Here is a 26,774-nt window from a genome sequence, read left to right as displayed (position 1 = left end):
CAAAAGAAAAGTCCCAAAAAAACCAAGAAACAACAATCTGTCACCCATTTGTTTCTGTACATGCTGGTTTTATGCCTGGATATAGTCTCTGTTGGAAAACGTAGATTAAGCTCAATTCAAAGTTAATTTACTGGTGTAAACTACTAATGAGACTCGTTGACCCTTCAGCCGAGCGGTTAGTGACGTCGCCTTGTGGTGCAGTACACCTCGTATCGAATCCCGCACCGGGCAAGAAAGTAACCGGTTACACTGGCGCGTGCTGTAGGACAGTTTATAAAATATGGACAATACCAGCCACACAACCGTAGGTCGTGATGGTCATTGTAGAGTCAAAAACATCTCCCATGGGTTGGTGGCCTCGTAGTGAAATGTGACTTCAGCTTCTGTGTTTTTCTGAGTCCTAAATTTCTGGCCAGATTTCGTCTGAAACACAGATTCTCAGTCTCATCAGCAGGTAAGTGTGGGATAACAGGAGAAGTTTTGCCTTTCAGCGCCATCCATTTCTCATTCGTCAGGATGGGCCGTGTGGCCCCGTGCACAGGATGGCCGGTAAAGGCCTCTGGGGCTAAACTGGGATTTGGGGCCAAACTGGGATTTGGGGCTAAACTGGGATTTGGGGCTAAACAAAAATGTTTTGCTTAACTTGACATCCCGCTCAGCATTCACACCTCCACACTACACCTAGTCTTCTCACTGAGAAGAAAAGGTGCCTTGCTCAAGGTGCCATGGCAGTAGATGTCGGAGGGGGGGGGTTAATTCCCTTTACCTCATCTTCATCCGTCCAACCTGACCATCTGCTAACAGACCAGCTGTTTAAACGCGGATGATGATGGTGTCTTTGTTTCCCTTTGCACCACATGGATTCATCATATTTACCTTCATATCCCAGATGAGAAATATTCTTCTTTTAAGTTAAAATTAAAATTAGAAGATACATAAAAGTATCGCTGAAGACATTGTTTAAAACAGCCTCCTTTAAGTCGTGAGAGAATGTCATAAACTTCAATAATGTTCCTAAATGGAAATTAAATTCATACCTGTTCTCATTTTAATAAAATGGACAACAACTTTTCAGTTTTTATGATTTTTTCTTTTTTTCTATTTTTAACCTTTCCTTGAAGTGACTTTTGTTTTATATTTTAAATTCTCATCTCATTGATATAATCTCTGCTTTTTTGTGGTCTTTTCTGTGAAATTGTTGATAAAGTATGTGCAAGTTAATAACCGCACTAACGTGTACCACACCTGAGGAGACACACACACACACACATACATGTTATTGATCCGGCCCTCTACATTTGTCTTTACAGTCAGTCCTCTGATAATGGGCTTTGGTTATTCAGTATCAGTCAGCGATAATGAAGTGACACTAGTTAATATATGCCTGTGTGAATGTCCTACTGTATGTGATTGAAAATAAAGTAAAATAAGAATATTCTATGTAACACGTTCAAATCATCAATATCCACCCACCGAGGACGTTTCTCAGATCCAATCCACTGAAAGAGAAGTCACACACAGAATACACACATTTACAGTCTTGTCAGTTTTGACCACATCTTACAGAGTGCTCATATACACACTCGTATACACACATGCACACTCATATACACACATACACACATATTAAGATTACGTTTCCTTTGTTAGTGCCCTTGGGGAAATTCGGTTACTGCAAACTAACCCATGCTAGCTGTGTTCTGTGTAGCTAGGAGCAGTGGGCTGCCGCCTTCATGCTGCGCCCGGGGACCAACTCCAGGTCTCTTCCCACTGCCTTGCTCAGGGGCACAGAGAGGAGTATAAACCCTAACAGGCATGTTTCTTTTTGATGGTGCAGGAAACCGGAGCACCCGGAGGAAACCCCCCGCAGACACGGGGAGAACAAGCAAACTCCACACAGAGGACGACCTGGGATGACCCCCAAGGTCTGACAACCCCGAGGCTCGAACCCAGGACCTTCTTGCTGTGAGGTGACAGTACTAACCACTGCACCACCGTGCCACCCATGTATACACACATACACACTCATATATACACACACATGCACACTCATATACTCGTACACACTCACACACTTATTTTGTCCTCTTACTTCTTTGGTCTGACTCTTATTTTTGCCTTGTCTGGTTTTATTTCTTTGTAAAGCACTTTGTAACAATGTTTTAGAAAAGTGCAATATAAATAGTTATTATTATTATTACACACACACACACACACACACACACTTGTATACACGCATGTACACACTCAAATACACTCAAACACACTCAAATAAACTCATATAAACTCTTGACAGGTGGAATTTGATCATCACTTTATTATGTCTCGGCCTTGTTCTCCTCTTCAGGGAGGACTCGTCTGGTGGGATTTTCAGTAAAGGGAATTGGGAGTGAATATAATACGGAGGATTTGGTTTCTTCTGATTCTTTACGGAGTAATACTGACTCCATTATGTTGCTTTTGTGGAGACCAAAACCACGCAGCAGAACAAAAGGTACATATATGTTTTTTTTTTTTTTTTTGGGCCTGACAGAACGGGACGTGTGGAAGACCTCATGGATGATGTGAATCTCAGTCCAAGTAAGAAAGAGACAGTCGTGGCAGATAGGAGTCCATAAAGCAGAAGACAGACGGTCTTTAAAGAAGAGACTGAATGGCGTTCTTTCTGTTTTGAGAAAGTCTTTCCTCGTTTGAAACAGTCAGACAGCGACTTAGGAGTCCGGTGCACAGATCAGGCAGCAGCGCTCCATGCCGGGATCAGTGGGTTCAGTCTGCCTTGTCAGCTGGAGAAGTCTTTGGCTCACAAGCGTGGAAAACAATTGAATGATTGACAATGAGAAGAGGAAATCACACAATGCAACGTGAATGGATGTGCTTCTTTTCTATGCAGCAGAGACGCACACACGGCCTCCTCAAAATGGAGCGAAGTGAATGAATCAGGATTTGTGTCAACATGGCACCGTCATGCAGAGACGTCCTCGGCAGGAATCATCTGCTGCTGTTTTAAAGGACAACAGACGCGGCCGGTGTATCAAGAATATGCAGGTTTACACGGCGTCACTGATTTCATACATGATGCAATTACAGAGTCTGGTGGAAACCATAACACACCATCTCCATTCACAGTTCTGTAGAAGAGAAGCATATCCATATTAAATTATCTTGTGCATGTACTTTAAGACAGTGTTTCCCAACCCAGTCCTCAAGGACCCCCTATCCTGCAGATTTTCTTTGCAACCCTGAATAGGTACCTGTTTGTAGTTATTCAACTAATCAGCAATGAATTATGTCAGATGTTGCACACCTTGCATAATTAAGTGCTGTGAGATGATTGGTTGAGTAAGTACAAGCAGGGCCACCTATGCAGGGTTACAATGAAAATCTGCAGGATAGGGGGTCCTTGAGGACTGGGTTGGGAAACGCTGCTTTAAAGGATCATTCGTTTTTTTGGGTTTTGTTTTTGTTTTTTTACAACCGGCGTCTTATTTTCATAGTTTTCCCATCATTCATATCAGTTATGATGTCATTTTACTCACCGGCTTCGTTTTGTATATTTTGGACAGGGGGCCGTCGCTGGACTCAGCTTTACAGTGGTGTCTTATGAGACAAGGGAACAACAAATCCCCCTAGTGTGTCCGTCAGATGGTGTCCACGACTGTCCGTTATCTGTAACTTCTCTATTGTGCTGGCCAGCTAGTTTATGGATGGTTACTACTACCTACGGTAAGTATAGGCTGCTACTTCCTGCAGGGTAAACCAGGAAGTAGATCAGCAGCGTCGTCCACCATTGATCATATTGGACATCTCACATCATAACTTTTAACCTTCACTTTGGTTTATACTTCCAAATACGTCCTGTGCCCAAAATCTACAAGCTGAAGCCGGTCAGTAAAATTATGTCATAACATGGAAAAACTATGAAAACAAGGCCCAGCTTGAGTCTTATTTTCATAATTATCCTTTAACAACTTGTTCTCACAACGTAAGATCTCGTTCCCTCAAGATATAAAAATACCATTTTCAGATCTTTGGGGTCTCTGTACATTACATTATAACTACCCTGTACATAATCGGTGCTTGAGGGGAATCATCAGATAAGCATGGTTAAAGCATTAGGGGTCAGAGTTCAGGCTGCGTCCACAGTCTCAGACGTATTCGCATCTTGTCCGCTGAGAGGAGTCGGTGGGGTGACCCATGACCAGCGGTGTGGGAATGGAGATATTGCAGCTGTCCTCCTGCAGACACAGACAGGAGACCAGCAGTAGGAAACCGGCCACCAGGTGCAGGAAGCCCGCCGTCCAACCGCAGAAAAGGGCGTCTCCGAACTCCCAGCGCGGCACCATGTCTGGGACGCTCTCGTCGAAGAATCTTACCACTGTCAGGTGGGCGATGTAGGACACGGGAATGAGGCCCAAAATGCCCGTGGCGAGACAGAGCGCCCCCGCGAACATCTTCAGCACCCTCTTCACCCTCTTGTCCTCCAGACGGCTGTCGCAGCTGTTGACCACATACATCCCGGGGATGGCCAGGAGGAGCCCGAGGAGCCCGGTGGCGACCGTCACGCACATGAGAACCCGTGCCAGCTTGATGTCCGGGGGAAGGCCGAGGAGGCTGTCGTAGGGTCGGCACTCCAGAATGCCAAGGTCCTGGACCACGCAGGTCTCCCACAGCCCCAGCTCATAGCTCTCAGTGGGGAGGAGGTCTGTGGACAGGGTGAGCCACGTGGACATCATGGTGGTGGCCAGGGAGCAGAGCCAGGCCCCCACAGAGAAAAGGACCCCCAGCAGCTCCAGCATACAGATGCTTGGATCCATGACAGCGCCTGTCTCACACACACACACTCAAATACACACACATCTATACATACACAGACCCACACACACAAACACAGTCCCAGGGGTTCTCCTCTCACTCTGCTTCTCCTTCTCTTTGACTCACTTGTTGTTGGGATCGGAGCAGCTCCTCACGGCGACATGTTCCCTCCTCACGCAGGATGTCCAGGCAGGTCTGGCAGCTTCACGGCGGCCTCGGAGGAATCTTCTCGAGGGATTGACACCCGTTTAAAATGCATGCATGTCTTCTTCTGCTGTCTGTGGTCCACTGTTTTAGCCCTCCCCTAGAAAGAGAGAGAGAGAGAGAGAGAGAATAAGAGAGAGAGAGAGAGAGACAGAGAGAGAACAACAGCATCATTCAGCGGCGGGGCGTGTGACTGCCAAACAGTATACAGGATGTTGCTCCAATAGAGACAGGAACTGGACGATGTGTGGATTACTTTTACAGTGCCCACTTGCTAAAAGGCGTTTGAAGTTTATAATGACCAATATAGTGGGTTGAATGGCTCGGTCTACCTCCTGGCTTTGTCTGTGGGGGTAACTGTGGAAACCCCATGCTGCGTTGCCGAGCAAACTGAAGAGTAAATAGACACAGGTCTGTTTTACATGTACCACGTGTCTGTTTTACTTCTATTAAACCAGGTTTGTTGGAACGGGAGCAGCCATGTTCATCAGATTGTCTGGTTTCTGTGTCAATCAAACACTCCAGATGTGGCGAGGAGCCACCGAGAGACCGTTGTGGGTTGCTGAAGACTGAAGACATTTTAAGTTGTTGGTTTGGCAAGAGGATTTAGCTTGGCTCTATCACTGACCGCTGAATCGTGATGGGTGTCAGTGTAACACAAACCAACCCCTCCAAACACACACACACACACACACACACACACACACACACACACACACACACACAAATGAAAAAAACCAAAACCAAACTGTCATAACTTAAACCAGTCACACGACATTTTCTCAGCAGGCCAAGAATTACTCAAGAAGTTCTGAAAGCGAAGATATCAGTGAGAGTTGGTTTGGTTTGCATCTTTACATTTCAAATTGCCATTGTAAACTACTAATGATACACGTTAGCCCCTAGCTAACGGGTCTTATTGATATATTAGCCCCTAGCTAACGGGTCTGACCCTTTAACCGAGCGGTTAGTGATGTCGCCTTGTGGCGCAGTTACAACCCGTATCGAATCCCGCACCGGGCAAGAAAATAACCGCTTACACCTTTTTACCCTGTTAACGAGGTGGGAATTTAACTAGTATGTTGTTCACGAACATGCTGTGTAACTATGACTGTTTATATGCAAGTTACATGATGCAGTTGGATGAATGTTTTCCCCCAGTAATGAGTAGTGCAATACTGTAAAGATGCACTACAATGAGACTGCGTCTTCAATTGAATGTTGCTCCTTCTGAGCTTCCATACACTGCTCGAGCGCTTTTCGGAAAATAAACGTCAATACATTGAAACTCTACAGGCGACGACGATAGATGACTCCAGAACTTCGCCGTGGACTTTAATGTGGAATTTGGACTACAATGCGCTAATTTCGGTTCACTTCGGCGGTATTGCTGCGCAGCAGCGTCATCGCTAGGGACGCGCGCGGTGCATTGTGGGAAAGCAGAAATCTCCGCCGCCGTCTGCCGTCCGGCTTATTTGTTTGTGCGCGTTTTGCGAGATGCGGTTCTACAGAGGCGCCGTCTAAAATGGTGGGCGCACCCAGAGGTTAAATAAGCCATTTATCTGCCGCCCATCCTTTGCAAGGACTGCCACCATGGAAGCTGGCGAAGGTAAAGACCGGACTTGATGAATGCAGAGCCCGCTAGACATCGGCTAGACGCACGGCCTCATTTGCCCCTTTTCTGACGTCCATTTGTCGTTATATAATCATTAGTTTGATTATCTGCATGCGCCTGCAGCATGTGACCTCGCTGTCTTTTCTGCAGAAGCCCCACTTGGTTTGTTGTCAGGTGCGTCCGATGAATGACAGCGAACCTGCAGCGGGCGGAGACGCCGCTGCTGTTTTGACGTTTTGCGTCACCTTGTCGAAAAGTCTGGCAATGTCTGGCGACCTTAACCCAAAGCCAAACCCCGAAAGTAACCCTATGTGTGCCTATTAAACCCTATAATCAGCATTAATTAGTCATATTAATGCGTTAAAGTACGTGCGTGTCACCAGACAATAATCGGCGTGCGCATGTGCAGTAGTACTCGGCAGGACCACGCCACAGTGTTATTACGTGTTTCCTGTCATAACCTTTAGACAACAGATTAAATTAAACATTGCACCACATGAACAACCTCTGATAATGTAGATAAGTGTAATACCAACAGATCTGGGTGTACTGCTTTGTTGAATTCCTTCTCTGGCTTGTGTTTGATGATTATTACATGTGTAACATACAGTAGAACAGAATAGCATGACCTTTTACAGAGAAATTTAAGGCTATTGTAGTACAACAACAATATATCAAGAGGAAAAGCAGCACAAAAATAGACATGAAACAAGAACAAATAAAAAGAGTGTGTGTGTTTGCGTGTTTGTGTACGTGCACAATTGTGTTCGTGGGCCCTGCAATGGACTGATGACCTCAAGCATCATGCAGGATGCTCGAGTGCATGTTTATGATGAACTGGGTAAAGACAATAAATCATTAAAGAATGAATGCATGGACGGTGTGGTCTGATGACCTCTCTTCCTCGCCAGGCGTCAGCAGCGCCACTCCCACGGAGGAGATGAATGGGACAGGAAACTTGATGGACTTCCTGGATGAGCCCTTCCCGGATGTGGGCACCTATGAGGACTTCCACACCATCGACTGGCTGAGGGAGAAATCCAGAGACACCGACCGCCACAGGAAGGTTTGTTCAGCTCCATCAAGTTTATTCTGGTTCAGTCCCATTACAGTCAGGTTTTTCCGACGAATTTAGATGTTTCCTAAGTACTCTTAAGTGTTCACATAGGAGTTTGACTTGGTGTTGATGGTCACCTAAAAACCACAGAGGGACCAAACATAACATTACTAAATGAGGAAGATTAAGTTTTGTGTGTTTCAGATGAAATCGTGCGGAGGAAGTCAGCGTTGGTGCCAGAACTCACAGGGTCAGATTGAAAGTCTGCACCTTAGGGCTGTGATTTTAAATATGAATATTGAAATCAAATTAGAATTTGCCTTCCATTACAACAGCTGTTCAATATATTATAATATGGATCTGGTGATGTGAGAATAGGTGTGTAGTGGGATTATGGTTGTGGTAATGTGGTGATGTAACTTAAATGTTGTCCTGCCCTGGTCTTAAAGGCTGCATTACAGTTAAAGTGAGACCATTTTCTGAGCTTATTGCACTGTTTTAGTGAGATGAGCAGTGAATGTCTCTACCTGCTTGGTCATCATATCCACATTACTAAGATCATTTATCATCATTTACTGCTGTGTACATGTCTTATGTAAGCACCAATAGTCACCACTAATATATCATCATATTAGTGATATTCAGTTAAAAATATTATATTTGATTTTGTTGGTATCTGATTCTGATTCTGATTCGTCCAGCCATATCCAGTATGTGTTTTGGGAATGAATGGAGGAATTTGACTTGTGAAATTAAAAAAAGAGCCAAGAGAGCTCGCTAATGAAAGAAAGACTTAATTATCTCCCTGACCGCAGCATAAGCCAACACTTAGCCTCAAAATTTGACACATTTTTGACCTGCAAATTCAAATTTGAATATATGAATATATTTAACATTACCATACATACACAATAAACTCAGCTTTATTTCCCCTTCAAATATGAAACAGCTTTTTTTTTTTTTTTTATTCAGGTGACGGCCTGTGGCCCCACTTTCTGCAGCAGTTATTCAGGTGTGCTTAGTTGCAAAAAAAAAGGGAACATTTCAACTAACTGGTGGCACGGTGGTGCAGTGGTTAGCGTGGTCGCCTCACAGCAAGAAGGTCCTGGGTTCGAGCCCTAGGGTGGTCCAACCTTGGGGGTCGTCCCGGGTCGTCCTCTGTGTGGAGTTTGCATGTTCTCCCCGTGTCTGCGGGGTTTCCTCCGGGGGCTCCGGTTTCCTCCCGCAGTCCAAAGACATGTAGGTCAGGGGAATCGGCTGTACTAAATTGTCCCTTGGTGTGTGTGTGTCGGCCCTGTGATGGACTGGCGGCCTGTCCAGGGTGTCTTCCTGCCTGCCTGCTGCCCAATGACTGCTGGGATAGGCCCCAGCATCCCGCGACCCCGATTGGGATAAGCGGCTTGGATAATGGATGGATTTCAACTAACCATACTCTAAACTTTTCATATGACCACCATGTGGACTGTTCACCGCTCACCTTGAAAAACTGCAGGAAACGCCTCTGAGTTTTCACCTGTATATCATCCTGTTTGGCTGCTCACATCATGGAGACGCTGAATTCACGTACACCCGACGTAATTCATTCTTCTTCGTTGGTGTCCCTCAGATCACCAGTAAGAGTAAGGAGTCCTTCTGGGAGCTGATTAAGAGTCTGCTTGACGCCTGGTCCGGATGGGTGGTGATGCTGCTGATAGGACTGCTGTCAGGTAGACTTGGAGAAAACACAAATACACACACACACACACACACATTCTGCCTGGTAATGGCGGTGATAATAGAATATCTTCTAAACTACCAGTATTTGACAGTGGTCTACTTGACCAAAATGCATTCACACTGGAGTCAGCTGGAGAAACCCCGTTCACCACAAGTCTATGATTTTCTCAGCCATCCTAACAATTACAGTGTGATTAACTGATGATAATAGTGTCCACAGGCTTGCAAATGTGAGGGAGAGGACATTTTGTTTTAGCTGTTTTTAATTTAAATCAGATAAAAGAGTGCAGTTAGACAGAACTGGGTGGAGAGAGATGGGGAGCCATGCAGAAGTGCAGCTGAGTCAGACCTGAAGTCCAGGATGCCGTGATCAGACCTGGAGCACATGGACGTCTGCTGGGAAGGTGGATTTTATTTGGCAGAACGATGATCAGGTCTCGGCACATCGTCAGCTGCTCGACAAGCATCAGTATTAAAGCTGAACAATATATCGGTAAAATGTACACATTTATATTTTTAATTTTATTTATTTGGATTTTTCCACCCTTTTTGTTCCCAATTGTACTTGGCCAATTACCCCATTCTTCTGAGCCGTCCCGGTAGCTGCTCAACCCCCTCTGCCGATCCGGCGGAGGGCTGCAGACTACTACATGTCTCCTCTGATACATGTGGAGTCACCAGCCGTTTCTTTTCACCTGACAGTGAGGAGTTTCACCAGGGGGACGTAGCGCTTGGGAGGCTCATGCTATTCCCCCCAGTTCCCCCTCCCCCCTGAATAGGTGCCCCTACCGATCAGAAGAGGCACTAGTGCAGCAACCAGGACACATCCAGCTTCCCACCGGCAGACACGGCCAGTTGTGTCTGTAGGGACGCCCGACCAAGCCGGAGGTAACACAGGGATTCAAACCAACGATCCCCGTGTTGGTAGGCAACGGGAATAGACCGCTATGCTACCTGGACTTTTTGTCTTTGTTTTTTGTTTTTGTCTTAATTTTTAAACCTGTGCTGTCGGCAGGCTTGGCATTAAACAGGGACTCTGCGTGCCACGGTGTCCTGGTCAGAGTTCATCTGCACGTGGAGTTCAGGTTCTCCACCTGCAGAGGCAGTCTTTATTAATTATCAAGAACTGCTTAATAACTCCGTCCTCTGGATGATCTGTGCGATAACAAGAGCACAGGGTTTATAGTCACCACCGGTCCTCCTCATCTGCAACTTTATCAGCTGAACAACCAATCAGCATTGCCTCTCCAAGAGGGGGCCAGTCACCACGAGTGAAACAAGGAGACTCAGAAATGACAAATGACAACATGTGTCTGATAAGACACAGACATAGAAACAGACGCTGACATGTGTTCTACAAAACATAATTAAATCAAATGATCATTACCAGTTTAAGATAGCAGTTATGCGCTAAATGAGAAGACAAGAGGAGGAAGGATGTATGTGGAGCATGTTGCAGGGTGTGTGTAGGGTAAGATGCTAGCATTGTGTATGTGCATGTGAGGTGTCCACCTGTGAGTGCACGGCATTAGTCCCAAGTAATTCTGCTGTCCAAGGTCCACGATTCATGGGAATGTGTGTATTTTCAACAGTTACATTGCAGTGGATGCCATGTGAGGCAAAACAGGCCAGTTGGTTGTGTTAGGCTACAACTTGTTTTTTCTGCTTGATAGAAAAAAAACCCAGTAAATGTTGTGTTTTTCATGGTTCAGTGCATCCGATAAATCATATAATTTAGTTGGCTTTAATGACTTCTTGGTTAAGCGGTCTTACATATATGCTCGGCGTGGACAGCAAAATTACCGTCCACATTGACTCTCATTAAGTACAGTAATGTGAAGATTACTGTAATTTCCTCTCTAGACATCACTCCTCATGCACTCATTTACAGACGAGTCCTATTCTCTTTATCGGTAAGCAAAGTGCATAGTGAATATTGTGTTGGTCATGGACTTGTGTGAAATGATGGGTGAATATTAACTTCATATTAATATAATGGTGTCAATTACAGTGTTGGTCATTTGTCTTACTTCCTCCTCTAAAATTGTTGCTGCAGTGATAAATTCTTTGCAAATAGGGCTTTGAAGTTAAAAAGCTGAACGTATCTGGTTAGGTTGTGTAACCCCTCTTTTTCTTTAATATTGCAATTCATATCACAAAAAAGACAAAATATCACAATGTAATTTTTTCCAGTATCATTCAGGCCTTGTGAGTGTAATGTCAGGCTGTCATATCCTACCGTGGGATTGCACAACAGGACGGCCGAGGTTTTGAGAGGCACAATAAAGAAAGCCAGTGACCCCTTTAGTGTAAAAGGTGGTAACAACAGCCAGTTAAATGGGGTTATGGGGGTTACACCTGTGCAAAAAGGAACCAATTTGACCAGTGTAGTGCTTTTGGGTGGAGCAGCATGGTGGCGCCGTGGTTGACGTGGTCGCCTCACAGTAAGAAGGTCCTGGGTTCGAGCCCCGGGGTATTCCAACCTTGGGGGTCGTCCTCTGTGTGGAGTTTGCATGTTCTCCCCGTGTCTGCGTGGGTTTCCTCCGGGTGCTCCGGTTTCCTCTCACAGTCCAAAGACATGTAGGTCAGGTGAATCAGCCGTACTAAATTGTCCCTAGGTGTGAATGTGTGTGTGTGTGTGTTGGCCCTGTGATGGACTGGTGGCCTGTCCAGGGTGTCTTCCCACCTGCCGCCCAATGACTGCTGGGATAGACTCCAGCATCCCGCGACCCGAATTCGGATAAGCAGTTTGAATAATGGATGGATAGTGCTTTGGATTTCTTCTTTTGTCTGTATGTGTTCTCATACCTGTGATGTTGACCAGGCACACTGGCCGGCGTGATCGACCTGGCCGTGGACTGGATGACGGACCTGAAGGAAGGCGTGTGTCTGACGGCCTTCTGGTACAGCCACGAGCAATGCTGCTGGACCTCCAATGAGACCACCTTCGACGACCGAGACAAGTGTCCTCAGTGGCAGAAGTGGGCTGAGCTGATGACCGGCCACGCTGAGGTCAGACGCGAGTTTCACCACAACGCTCATTTCTTTTCTGAACGAAAGCCGAGATAAGTAATTTATTGGAATGAAGCTTAAAGAAACAAAATCAAACCTGAATCATTTAACACATTGTGATTTCATACAACTACGGATGCACTGAAACCAACACTGGTATGGGATATACCAAAAACCATGAGTAACATGTCCTGAATAGAAGCAAAACGGCTTTATTTTGGCACATTGGAAGTCTGTATTTCTTTAATGATGGGGGGGGGGGAGTAATTCTATCTCATTTTTTTTGCCCTTTGACATCAAACTAATGGTCGAAGTCTGCACTGTTCAGCAAAAGTAGTAGATCTGATCGGTATTCGGTATCGGCCGATACTTAAAAAATTCTTAGGCAGAATCGGTATCGGTGGTGAATAAGTGATATTGATGCATCTCTACATACAATGTTGCTATATCAGTACTATTAAAACTCTCCATTAAGGTCATCCAGGTAGTGTGGCGGTCTATTCCATTGCCTACCAACACGGGGATAATTGGTTTGAATCCCTGTTTTACTTCCGGTTTGGTCGGGCGTCCCTACAGGCACAGTTGGTGGATGGGAAGTTGGATTTGGGTATGTGTCCTGGTTGATGCACTAGCACCTCCTCTGGTCGGTCAGGGCACCTGTTCTGGGGGGAATAGCGTGATCCTCCCTCTTGCTACATCTCCCAGGTGAAACTCTTCACTATCAGGTGAAAAGAAGAGGCTGACGACTCCACATGTATCGGAGGAGGCATGTGGTAGTCTGCAGCCCTCCCCGGATCAGCAGAGGGGGTGGAGCAGAGACTGGGGTGGCTCGGAAGAGTGGAGTAATTTGCCAAGTACAGTTGGGAGAAAAAAGGGGAGGGGGAGGAAACAGAACTTGTATCATGTAAATGATGTGTACCATGGCATCTGTATGATACAAATCAGCATGGTGCTAATTACCATATTAACTGCTAGCAGTTTAGTCCAGGTCTTAGAAAGGCCGTCCTATAACCGGGAAATCACGGATAGATCTCATACTTGCTGTTGTGTCCATCAACAACCCTGTTAAAAAAAAAAAAAAAAAAGGTGCCCTTGAGCAAGGCTGCTACCGGCACAGTTTCGTAAGCATGTCATAAAACGACTGAAATTAAATCAGACTCAGGCATGTTTGTGTAACTGTTGTTTGCTGGCAGGGAGCCGGAGCCTACGTGTTGAACTACTTCCTGTACGTCCTGTGGGCGCTGCTCTTCTCCTTCCTGGCGGTGTCCCTGGTGCGGGTGTTTGCTCCATATGCCTGTGGTTCGGGTATTCCTGAGGTGAGAAGACAATGGTTTACCGTCACCGCTTACGCCTGTTGTACTTCACGGGTGCAGCGTGGCGTTCTTCCCGTATGTGGTGGGGGCTTCAGTCTGAATAGAAGAAACTTGACAGGAGAGAGAGGATTTCAAGAACAGGAACAGCAGGAATAACACATAGACTGTAAAAAAATGGTGGGACGCAAGCTAGATAAAGTAGAAAACAGGAAGTAACTAAAGATGCATCCACACAGACCAAGGTAGACCAAAAATCCTAACTGCCAGTGATTTAACAGCACCGCAGGTGTCACAGACGTAAAAGTGGATGTCTACAGCATAAGTTGGACCAAAACTTGGAAATCATGTCTGGGGAATGATTAGATTTAATTTTTCTCTGTAATTGAAATGAATAGGAAGATTTATAAAACAAAACAAAAGTTCATGTAGTTCGGCTTAGGAATACAAACTCTGGTTAGCTTCATCTAAATTGGTGGTTCCTAGTTCTCGTTCTGTGTGAAGTCTGGATGGCGTGTTCAGTCCAGTTAGAGACTGTTGAGACTTCCACTGATAGTAAATACTGAGTATGACCTTCTGTCAGCAACATCTGGCATGGATCCAGCCATCCATCCATTATCCAGACTGCTTATCCTGCTGTCAGGGTTGCGGGGATGCTGGACCCTATCCCAGCAGTCATTGGGCGACAGGTGGGGAGAGCCCCTGGACAGGCTGCCAGACCATCACAGGGCTGTCCGGCATGGATATCTAAGATAAAGTCATGGAAAAGTCCTGGAAAGCGATTTCATAGAAGGAGTGAGACCCCTGCATGGGTTTTGTAACCTTACTGAGCCGAGTTGATGTTTGTCTGTACAGATTAAGACGATCCTGAGCGGTTTCATCATCCGGGGGTATCTGGGTAAATGGACCCTGCTGATCAAGACGGTGACTCTGGTCCTGGCTGTGTCCTCGGGTCTCAGTCTGGGGAAGGAAGGACCACTGGTCCACGTGGCGTGCTGCTGCGGGAATCTCTTCTGTACCCTCTTCTCCAAGTACAGCAAGAACGAGGGCAAAAGACGAGAGGTGGGCCATTAGTCTGCAGCCGGTCTTTTTAGCTCAGCTCCGTCACGTTCACCATAACGGTACACGAATGTGTGGTTATTAAAATCAGTGATCGACAACCAAAATAGAAATGTATTTCAAAATGAACCCTGAATGGTGTCTCACCTCTCCTCCAGGTGAGGATAGGACAACAGGCCTTGTCGCCCTGGCTTGAATAACAGTACCACCATTATTATGTCTAAAATGATAATCACACTAATTTTAGTATTGCAATCACGATTATTTATCACGTTGTTTCATCCACTTTGGGGAGAAGAATTGTTTTATTGAGCATTTTAAATCAACAGAAAACTGCCTTCACATTGATAATGTATTTTATAAACCTATGAATAAATAAAACAATTCGAATGTAGAAATCTTCCACTCAAAATTATATTTGCTTCTCAGCAGAGCGAGTTAAACCCAGAGGGAATAATCATCTCTGGTGAGCTAATATCGAAATTGCAGTTAACATTTGATTAATTGTGCAGCCGTACTGTTCTCCTGAATTACGGGAAGTAATGTTAACTGAGATGAGACGCACTATAGTTGGTGGAGGTGCTCAATAAGGACGCATGACATTGAAATTTCTTTAGATAACTGATTATTTCCATGGTCAATTCAGTGGCTATCGATAGTTTTCATTTCATAGCTGATAGGAAGATTTTACAGGTTGCGAGATTGTCCTTCAACCATCTGCCCTCTGACCTCTGTGTGAAGGAAGGTGAACCCAAAGGTGCTCCCAACCGGGTTCAGTAACTTAGCTTGTATTCTGGTGACACTGTTGATGTGGCCTTAATGGAGATTTTATGTGTATTGAACAGGTATTATCTGCAGCGGCGGCGGCAGGAGTATCTGTCGCATTTGGAGCGCCAATAGGAGGAGTCCTGTTCAGTCTGGAGGAGGTAAGATCTCCCCTTCCTTCAACAGTGACCAAATGACTCACCTGGAACTTGGATAAACGTCCCAGCAGGCTGGTCTCTTCCAGGAGGAAGGTGGTGGGAATCATACCTCAGAAAGGGAATCGGAGGGGCGTCCGGGTGGCGTGGCGGCCTATTCCATTGCCTACCAATGTGGAGATCGCCAGTTCGAATCCCCGCGTTACATCTGGCTTGATCAGGCGTCCCTACAGACACAATTGGCCATGTCTGCGGGTGGGAAGCCGGATGTGCGTATGTGTCCTGGTCGCTGCACTAGCGCCTCCTCTGGTCGGTTGGGGTGCCTTTTCGGGGGGGGATAGCGTGATCCTCCCATGTGCTATGTCCCCCTGGTGAAACTCCTCACTGTCAGGTGAAAAGAAGCAGCTGGCGACTCCACATGTATCGGAGGAGGCATGTGGTAGTCTGCAGCCCTCCCCGGATCAGCAGAGGGGGTGGAGCATCAACCGGGACGGCTCGGAAGAGTGGGGTAATTGGCCAGATACAACAGGGGGGAAATGCCGAAGAATAAAAAAAGGCTGCCCACCCCCCTGTGCCAGTCTAACCAAGGTGGGTGTCATGACTAACTGTGTCAAATGGGCACCAGGTCTGAAAATACAATACTGGAGTTTTTTCCACATTAAGCTTAAAACCCTCCATCTCCTATGTAGATGATGGTCAGGTCCATTGAAAGTGAATGAGAGCCAACAGCGCTGTTGTGTCAGAAACTAACCTACATTACATCGCTTTCTTTTACAGCACAATTTCAATTTACCTCCTCTGTAAATAGTAATGTCTTACTCAGTAACGCTGCAGAACATGCATGGTAAAAGTTTGTGTTTCTTGCGCGGGAAAGGGAATAATCTATTGCAAATCATGGTAAGAGCCTGGTAGTACCATGGAAGCAAACAAGGCTTCCTTTCACAGTACAGTCACAGCTTACTGAATAAATTATATAAACATCTGCAGGAACGTACCCAGTATTTAAGATGTACCATGACACTGGAGGACAACTGCTCCTACGCAGGTTATTACCAATAAATGTTGACGTAATCTTTCAACTCGAATAAAAAGATTTCCTTAGTTTCTAAGGCAAATCTAATAAATCCTTTATAAATGGGTGTAGACATGAACAGTAACTATATAAGAAAAAGTAATTTATTGCTCCATCCCCTCTGCTGATCCAGGGAGGGCTGCAGACTACCACATGCCTCCTCCGATACATGTGGAGTCGCCGACCCCGTCTTTTCACCTGACAGTGAGGAGTTTCACCAGGAGGACTTCGCACGTGGAAAGATCATGCCGTTCCCCCCAATTCCCCCTCCCCCCTGAACAGGCACCCCGGCTAACCAGAGGAGGCGCTAGTACAGCAACCAGGACACATACCCATTGCCACCCGCAGACACGGCCAGTTGTGTCTGTAGGAACGCCTGATCAAGCTGGAGGTAACACGGGGATTCGAACTGGCGATCCCTGTGTTGGTAGGCAATGGAATACACCACTACGCTACCTGGACACCCAAGATGGGAATTTCTCAGATATGAATTGAGAAGGTACTTTTTTCAAATCTCTCTCTCTTTCTCTCTCGCTCTCTCGCTCCAGGTTAGTTACTACTTCCCTCTGAAGACGTTGTGGCGGTCCTTCTTTGCCGCCCTGGTGGCTGCCTTCACACTGCGCTCCATCAACCCGTTTGGGAACAGCCGCCTGGTGCTGTTCTACGTGGAGTACCACACGCCGTGGTACATGGCCGAGTTGGTCCCCTTCATCCTGCTGGGTGTCTTCGGCGGGCTCTGGGGAACCCTGTTCATCCGCGCCAACATCGCCTGGTGCCGGCGCAGGAAGACCACCCAGCTGGGGAAGTATCCTGTCCTGGAGGTGATCGCCGTGACCGGCATCACCGCCGTCTTGGCATTCCCAAACCCGTACACGCGCCGCAGCACCAGCGAGCTCATCTCGGAGCTCTTCAACGACTGTGGTGCATTGGAGTCGTCCCAGCTGTGCGACTACATCAACAACCCCAACATGAGCCGGCCCGTGGACGATATACCGGACCGGCCGGCGGGACCGGGTGTCTACAACGCCTTGTGGCAGCTGGCCCTGGCACTAATTTTCAAGATAGTCATCACCATCTTCACCTTCGGCATGAAGGTCAGTACAGGAGAGGGATGAAAGTAGATTTTGTGAAGTTAATAGAAATCAGAATTTGTTCTGGTCTGTAGTATGGCTGGGTAATGTGGTGGCCTGTAAGACCAGGGAATGACAACATGCAAGTCATATTACCATATTACCACAACCACAATCCCAACAACACAGCTAGTCTCACATCACCACATACACACATTATAGCCACATACTGAGCAGCTGTAGTGTGTAGTAGGAATGATTTTACTGAGAAAGGAAGCACAAAAACACTTTATTGACTTGTAAATGTAACCACTATCCAATTAACAAACCATGGCCTCTTAATTAGCGTTAATTTTTGAATAAGTAAAGTTAATGGTAAAATGACATCGCTACATTTTTCACTGTTGTGTTTTATTTGCTAATAACTTCAAGTTCATATTTATAGTTTAAAAACCCATCACATGGGGCATCCGGGTAGTGTGGCGGTCTATTCTGTTGCCTACCAACACGGAGATCGCCAGTTCAGATCCCCGTGTTACCTCCGGCTTGGTTGGGCATCCCTACAGACACAATTGGCCGTGTCTGCAGGTGGGAGGCTGGATGTGGGTATGTGTCCTGGTCGCTGCACTAGCGCCTCTTCTGGTCAGTTGGGGAGCCTGTTCGGGGGGGGGGGACTGGGGGGAATAGCGTGATTTTCCCATGCACTATGTCCCCCTTGTGAAACTCCTCACTGTCAGGTGAAAAGAAGCGGCTGGTGACTCCACATGTATTGGAAGAGGCATATGGTAGTCTGCAGCCCTCCCCGGATCGGCAGAGGTGGTGAAGCAGCGACCGGGATGGCCCGGAAGAGTGGGTTAGTTGGCCAAGTGCAACTAGGGAGAAAAGGGGGGAAAAATCCACCACACACACACACACACTTTGCCTGACCACACTTTGTATTCGCTCTCCACGTTCACACATGCTCTCTTAGCTGATGTACAGTATGTGTGAATTTGTATATGCTGTGTAGATTGATGGATTGATGGATAGGTTGATTGTTACCACCTTGTCCAGATCCCTTCAGGTCTGTTCATTCCCAGCATGGCGGTGGGAGCCATCGCTGGGCGTATTGTCGGTATTGCCGTGGAGCAGATGGCATACCACCACCATGACTGGATCATCTTCAAGAACTGGTGCCGCCCCGGCGCCGACTGCGTCACGCCGGGACTGTACGCCATGGTGGGCGCTGCTGCCTGTCTTGGTGAGTGGACGGTGATATTTGGTTCTTGTAAATCCCAGTTTGGGTCAGATTGCCAACTGTAATGCCAAAACACCGTAAATTCATTTTAAAGAACAACTCTTTACCAAGAGTTGATTATTGGATGTCTGTCAGGGACTTAATTCACTTGTTAATCTTTCTCTCAAGCATTGTGAACAGAAGGTGTCAGCTTTTTATTTCTGAAAAATGCTAATTCTTCATTTTGGATAATAATTGTCATTACAATGCCTTGTAAAAAGATTTATGTGCACATGCATGTCGGAAATGAGTGTGTGTGTGTGTGTGTGTGTGTGGTTGTGTGTGTTAGCCCTGCGACAGACTGGCAACCAGTGTATTCTAGGATAAACTCAAGCCTTCTGCAACCATGAATTGGAGCAAGTTTAAAAGATGGTTGGATGGATGGATTGGATGATGAATGGATGGATGAGTAAAGTTTTCATGATTGTTTGTCCTCAGGTGGGGTGACAAGAATGACCGTGTCCCTGGTGGTGATCATGTTCGAGCTCACGGGCGGTCTGGAGTACATTGTACCCCTGATGGCTGCTGCCGTCACCAGCAAGTGGGTGGCAGACGCCTTTGGCAAGGAGGGCATCTACGAGTCGCACATCCAGCTCAACGGCTACCCTTACCTGGACGTGCGGGACGAGTTCACCCATCGCACCCTGGCCACGGATGTGATGCGGCCCAGACGGAGCGAGCCGCCGCTGGCCCTGCTAACCCAAGACACTACCACCGTGGAGGATGTGGAGACACTCATCAAGGAGACTGACTACAATGGCTTCCCTGTGGTCGTATCCCGGGAGTCCGAGAGGCTTATCGGCTTCGTCCAGCGCCGGGACCTCACCCTGGCCATCAGTAAGAACCACCCCCCGGTACATTCATGGTCATGTGTGCTCTTGTGTATTCATACAGCAGCTCTTGTCATATGAGAGCGACATATACAAATACAAACTGAGAGAATGTGGAAAAGAGAGGGCTATAATCCTTACAGAGAAAGATGGTATGCAGGTAAATTCCAGAGAAAAAGAAAACTATCAGGGGCGCCTGGGTAGCGTAGCGGTCTATTCTGTTGCCTACCAACATGTGGGTCGGCGGTTCGAGTCCCCGTGTTACCTCCGGCTTGGTCGGGTGTCTCTGCAGACACAATTGGCCGTGTCTGCAGGTGGGAAGCTGGATGTGGGTATGTGTCGTGGTCGCTGCACTAGCGCCTCCTCTGGTCGGTCAGGGCGCCTGTTTGGGGGAAGGGGGAACTGGGGGGAATAGCATGATCCTCCCATGTGCTACGCCCCCCTGGTGAAACTCCTCACTGTCAGGTGAAAAGAAGCGGCTGGTGACTCCACATGTATCGTAGGAGGCATGTGGTAGTCTGCAGCCCTCCCCGGATCAGCAGAGGGGGTGGAGCAGCAACCAGGACGGCTCAGAAGAGTGGGGTAATTGGCCTGATACAACTGGGGAGAAAGGGGGGGGGTCAAAAAAAGTCTTAAATTCTATTTTACAAATATTAGGCCTTTAAAAGCCATTAGACTGTGTTAATATGTTAATTACGGAAATATAGTTCGAAACTTATTTTTAGGATTTTTCATGGACTTGTGAAAAGGTAGGCTAAGAAAATTGTTTATGCTAAGCTAACGAGTAAAAAGTATAAATGATCGGAGAGGATGTGCTAATGATCCTGATAGACATCCAGCAATTGAGCTAAGCTAGGCTAAAATCACCGTTCAGCATACCTTCGAACTGCACACACAGACATAAAAAAGAAATCCACCAGTTTGTCTTCTGACTTGATGTAAGTGGGACACATAGTGAGAACCTCAGAAAACCAAACCATCCTCCATTTAACAGCTGTTTATGTTCCTGTCCACAGAGAACGCCCGTCAGAAGCAGGACGGCGTGGTCAGCAGCTCGGTGGTCTATTTCACCGAGGACGTCCCCCAGCTTCCAGCCAGCAACCCCCAGCCACTGAAGCTGTGGCGGATCCTGAACCTCAGCCCCTTCACCGTCACCGACCACACGCCCATGGAGACGGTGGTGGACATCTTCAGGAAGCTGGGCCTCCGTCAGTGTCTGGTCACCAGGAGCGGGTAAGGACAGACTCGGAGATGAGCTAATGTGCCATGAGGGGAGTCACGATTGTAAATTAATACAGCTGTACCTTCTCGTACTCAACGCCAGCCAGAGACGAAGACCAGGGAAGGCGTTATATATTTATCAAATCTTCTCTGCATCAGCACAAATTTTCCACCTTAAGCCCCAAGCTAGCGTAAAAACGTGTTGTGGTATTTAGAATTCTCTTTGTTGAAATGTGGTGATTGTATTCAGCCTTTTGTATTATCGCCGCGTAATCCTCCGGGATTTTTGCGGCTAATCTCGCAAACTGCTGGACCTACTGGATCTATCAGCCTAAATTTTTTCATACAGTTATGACTGTATGATGAAGAACCTCTCGTGGTTAGAGTGATTTGAAACTTTCAAAAAATGTTTGTTCTCGCTATCGCTGCTTGCTCTCTTCATTCACTCTCTCGCTCACTCGGCCAGCGCTGCTTTCCGACGCTGCCCGATCTGAGTCAACCGCGCACATCCGCGACTCATGTCTATGGATGACTGCTGAGCTCAGCACAGGAGAACTGGAGGAACGCTGGATGAATCAAAAATAATTCACCTTATTCACCCCGCTGTCACAGGGAGGTGTCGTAGTCTCCAGTGTTAAAACTCAGATGTAAAAATACATTTTCAAGAGTAGATTAATCGCAGCCACAGCTGGAAATCATCTCACTAGCTACAATAAAACATGCCCCAGGCTGAGCTATGTTTTCTTACCGTTGTTTTATGAATGACAGTCATAAAAAAAGTCAACAACAAAAAAAGCAAAGTCATAGCAGAGCAGCCATTCACCTTGATTCATTTTATATCATGAAAACTGCGATGGTTAAACACGTTTGATGTCTTTTAATAAGGGCTTTGAAATTATGATAGTCTGATCTCTGTCTTCAACACCAGACTTGGTCACTTTCGTGGGAGGGTCCACCGCGGAGGCTGCACATCCACAGACTGACAGGCAAAACGTTTTTACCAGCTGGATTTTTTTTAGTTTGAGCACTGCATACTAAAAACATTTTTTTCTATATCTCCTGTTCAATGGACTTGGGTGCTGCATGAAAGTCTTATTATGGCAGGAAAAACACTTTTGTATCTGTCTGTGTGAGCGTGTATTTCCCTTCTACTGGTAGGCGAAAAAGGGGTGGGGGGGTTGTCGCCAAGTTCAATACGTATGCGTGGCAGAGATCAGTACACTCTTCTAGTTAGCAAATTAAAAATTTGCTGAAAACATATAGATGGTAACATAGCTAGTGGGAGTCATGTCGAGATGTAAATTGCTAGCATAAATATATATATACATATATATATATATGTGGGTGTGTTTTTCCCCCTTTTTCTCCCCAATTGTACTCGTCCAATTCCCCCCAGTTCCCCCTCCCCTGACCGACCAGAGGAGGCGCTAGCATGGCCAATTGTGTCTGTAGAGACGCCCAACCAAGTCGAAGGTAACGCGGAGATTCGAACTGCCGATTCCCGTGTTGCTAGGCAACAGAATAAACCGCTACACTACCCAGACGCCCTTAGCATAAATAATTTATAATAGTTTATTTTGTGAAAGCACTCACTTGTCATATTGACTTTTCACCATGACACAGTAATCTCAATGAAACACTGCGTGTCCTGCACCCCAAGTCAACACAATTATATTTGTGTGTGTGTGTGTGTGTGTGTGTGTGTGTGTGTGTGTGTCTGTCTCACCAGGCGTCTCTTGGGTATCATCACCAAGAAGGATGTACTTCGACACATGGCCCAAATGATGAACCAGGACCCAGAGTCCATCATGTTTAACTAGCCACCAGAACTGGATCAGTCCGGGCTCAAGAGACTGTGTAAATAGGTGCAATGCTACTGTACGCCAGCCTGTGAAACCCCCTTCTCCAGACAGGCAAGTCCACTGACCCCCATAGTGTCTACAGCGATGCTGCATCCAAGTTTAATGCTTTTCAGTGGAAAATGCACGGGAGCGTTAAAGGACCACACCGGTGTTTTTACGTGTTGTAGCCCATTTACTACAAATCATGTGTATTTTATTTTACTCCCGACCATCTTCCAAAGCATTCCATGGTGTTTTAAGACTTTTTTTTAATACGTTTTTCACACTTTCCTGGTTATCGTCGTGGGACAATGCAGTAGAAAACCCCACAAAATTCTCAAATAAACCTGCTCTTTCAGCTGTATCATACCGCAACGATAATATAACTTTGAACAAAAATAAAGGCGACTACGTGTTCACTGTGGGGCGGAACGGTGGTGCAGTGGTTAGCGCGGTCGCCTCCCAGCAAGAAGGTCCAAGAAGGGTTTGCATTTTCTCCCCGTGTCTGCATGGGTTTCCTCTGGGGGCTCCGGTTTCCTACCACAGTCCAAAGACATGTAGGTGTAGGTCAGGTGAATCGGCTGTACTAAATTGTCCCTATAGGTGTGTGTGCGTGTGCGTGTGCGTGTGTGTGCGTGCGTGCGTGTGTGTGTGCATGCGCGCGCGTGTCCACCCGCCCGCCCCCTGTGATGGTCTGGCAGCCTGTCCAGGGTGTCTCCCCTCCTGCTGCCCAATTACTGCTGGGATAGGCTCCAGCCACCCCGGTTGGAATAAGCAGTTTGGATAATGGAAGGATGGATGGATGGGTGTTCACTGTGATGGATAATCTCTCAAGCAAGTTTCAGAGTCTTTGCAAGTTGAATTTCGTACCACACTGAAATCACTGGAAACCAATGGCTGCACGGAAGGCATCACAATGCATTCAAAAACTCAAACACTGCGAAAATGGCTGGCCAGCAGTAATGTAATGTATATGGCACTTTAGTAAATGGGCTAAAACATGCAAAAACACCAGTAAGAGGAGGGAGCTTTTCGGTCAGTAAAGCACGGTTTAGTTTTGGATCTTGTGTCACCATTTTTGTAGTTTCATCGAAGCTGAATGATTTTAAAAAGTCGAGTTCATGGTAGGGGGCGGCACGGTGGCGCAGTGGTTAGTGCAGTCGCCTCACTCCTGGGTTCCAGCCCCGGGGTAGTCCAACCTTGGGGGTCGTCCCGGGTCGTCCTCTGTGTGGAGTTTGCATGTTCTCCCCGTGTTTGCGTGGGCCCTGTGATGGACTGGGGCCTGTCCAGGGTGTCTTCCCACCCGCCACCCAATGACTGCTGGGATAGGCTCCACCATCCCCGTGACCCTGAGAGCAGGATAAGTGGTTTGGATAGTGGATGAATGGATGGATGAAGTTCATAGTAAACCCAAGCTGGTGGAAAGAACCAGGAACCTCTATTTACTTGTTTGTTGTGGTTTTGGTTGTCTGTCAGTGGAAAATCACATTACTGTATGAGCTTGGCTTGTTTTAGTGCTCAAAATCCAGAGCGCCACACTGAGACAGGAAACTGGAGCTGTTAACTCAGCACGTTTTAGTCGTGCCAGTGTCTAAAGCTGAGGCGTGTTTGTCTGTTACCATGTACACCGGTGTACACTGAATTACTTCACATAGGGTACCTTGAATTCAGAGCTCCTGTCCAAATGTGTTTTTGGGATTGAGGATATTTGTGGGAGAAGAGAGAGAAAGTATAGTGGTAACGATATTACCAGGCTTCCTGTTGGGACCTGGTGGGTCATCGGAAAACTGATTCTGATTATTTCCAGGTATTGATATCTTAAAAGTTGTTGAACACTGTCCAAGATGTGTGGAATAATTGTCTTAGTTCTCACCGCCACATATTAGATGCACTTTGATTAAGCGTGTTGTGAGTTTCTTTGTCCTGCCGCAACGGCAGCATGGTCTTTACGCTCCGCTGCTGGGAACACACGTTATCCTCAAGGACACAAACCAGCTTCCGATCTGTCTGGAAAACCTGGTGTGGAGGTTAAAGGTGGAGAAGTAGGATGACGTGGAGGAAAACTGTATTCAGGTTCCTCTGGAGGATTGCCTGAGAAGTGGCTGAAAAAGACCCATCATGCATTTCTCCTAGATTAACTTAAAACTTCGTGACGTTTGGCAGGTTTGAGGAAAAACTCTTATCAGTGTAAAATCCGGACCTCGCTCTTGACCTGCAGGAGCTGCACTTTGTGTCAAGGCTGACTTTTTTTTTTCTTAACCGTGTTGCTGCCTGATTTATGTTTTTCCTTTGTGTGTTGGTGTTTTTTTGCTTAATTTTAAAAACTAATTTCATTTTTTTAATGGTACCATATGACACGCTCTTGTTATGTTGACTCGAGGTAAACGCCACAGAAATACTGGAACCCGTCTTTATGTGTCACTTTGCCCCAGCACACTGTTAAACTGGGCAGAACTGGAAATTAAAAAGTAAAAACCTTTAAATATCATTTTTATCATTTTAGAAGTTTGGTTGGAAACTGTAGAAAAATCAGAAATGTACAGACGGACGTTGATGTTTTGTCCAGCTGCACATGTAACTGTACATTTTATGTAGTTTTACCTGCTGTTATTTCATATGTTGTGATATTTAATGTTGTTAAAACATTGGTACTCTGGTTTGCCGTAGACCACTGGTTCTCAATCAGGCCCTCAGGTACCACCAGCACTGCAAATACTCTTCTACATATGACCCACGAGTAGAATATACTGCATATGATCAGTATTATGTACTGCTTAGTACTTACTGTCCATTAAAACACATTTGTATCATGGATCTATTATATTATAATACTATATATATTATACTACTCTGTCTACCAGCAGAAGTGACTGAACGTGGTGGCCTGTGCGAGCTGTATCTCCAAGGTAACTACGCAAAGACACCATTTTCTTCTAGAATAGTGTCCAGTCAATTCATATTATGTTTTTCGGCAACATTTTGCCAAACTGCAAGTATTTTAATGTAGCATACTGAAAGTGGGTACTATAAAGTACGTACTATGGCCATAGTGGGTGTATGAGCCAGCAGTCATACCAGCATGTCCCCTGGTTCTGCTGGATGACTCAAGCTAAGCAGGTGTGGGCTTGGCTGGTACTTGGATGAGAGACCCCCTGGGAAAATGAAGCTGCTGCTGAAAGTGGTGTTGGGGGGCCAGTAGCGGGCAGTCTCCCCTCTAGTCAAGTCAATTAGCCCAATATCACATGGGGACACTGTGCTGTAGGGAAAGTGCCGTGGGAGTCATAATAACGCGATGGTGCTGCACATTGGTGGTGGTTGAGGTGAGTTTAAGATGTCCATAGCATGGTAAATATAGAACACTAAAAATTCCGAGATGTAAGCTGATTTCGCTGAAAAATCGTGTATGAATTAACCGGACAATGTTCTGTAAGAAAATGGCAGCGTTGTGTGGTTACCATGGAGATGTAGTTTGTTACGGACATCTAGGTTGCACGAGCTGTATCTGCTTGCCATCGCTTCCACTGGTTTTCTGATGACAGTATATTAGATTTACTGTACATACTAACACATTTTAATTGATAGTGTGTGGTTAACAGTATATAGTATTTATAGTATGCAGTATATTCTGTAAGTATGTAGCAGAGTACTCAGACACAGGTAGTTCATCACATTTACCTGTTGTTCAGATGACTGTGATGAACTACCTGTGAGAATAGAAAATCATCAGTACTGGTGGTACCTGAGGACCTGACTGAGAAC

The 26,774-nt window shown here is 46.2% G+C and overlaps 2 protein-coding genes across 2 annotated transcripts; one reads left to right on the top strand and one right to left on the bottom strand.

Moving 5' to 3' along the window:
• Nucleotides 1-2,299: 2,299 nt before the first annotated feature.
• On the bottom strand, nt 2,300-5,270 carry LOC130131494 (putative claudin-24). Its single transcript, XM_056301191.1, has 2 exons — nt 4,939-5,270; nt 2,300-4,822 (listed from the first exon to the last, which is right to left on the bottom strand). Exon 2 carries the CDS (start codon nt 4,812-4,814, stop codon nt 4,146-4,148), a length of 669 nt encoding a protein of 222 aa, XP_056157166.1. The 5' UTR covers nt 4,815-4,822; nt 4,939-5,270; the 3' UTR covers nt 2,300-4,145.
• A 1,339-nt stretch (nt 5,271-6,609) lies between these two features.
• Nucleotides 6,610-23,949, top strand: clcn4 (chloride channel, voltage-sensitive 4). The gene is made up of 12 exons (XM_056301190.1): nt 6,610-6,625; nt 7,543-7,697; nt 9,295-9,394; nt 12,229-12,416; nt 13,610-13,732; nt 14,582-14,788; nt 15,631-15,711; nt 17,326-17,871; nt 18,901-19,087; nt 19,562-19,960; nt 20,970-21,186; nt 22,904-23,949. Exons 1-12 carry the CDS (start codon nt 6,610-6,612, stop codon nt 22,992-22,994), a joined length of 2,310 nt encoding a protein of 769 aa, XP_056157165.1. The 3' UTR covers nt 22,995-23,949.
• The last annotated feature ends 2,825 nt before the right edge of the window (nt 23,950-26,774 follow it).

Source organism: Lampris incognitus, chromosome 21, assembly GCF_029633865.1.
Source record: "Lampris incognitus isolate fLamInc1 chromosome 21, fLamInc1.hap2, whole genome shotgun sequence".
NCBI classification, from domain to species: Eukaryota; Metazoa; Chordata; class Actinopteri; order Lampriformes; family Lampridae; genus Lampris; species Lampris incognitus.
Note: the sequence above shows the minus strand (reverse complement) of the source record. Positions and strands in the feature narration are given on the sequence as shown.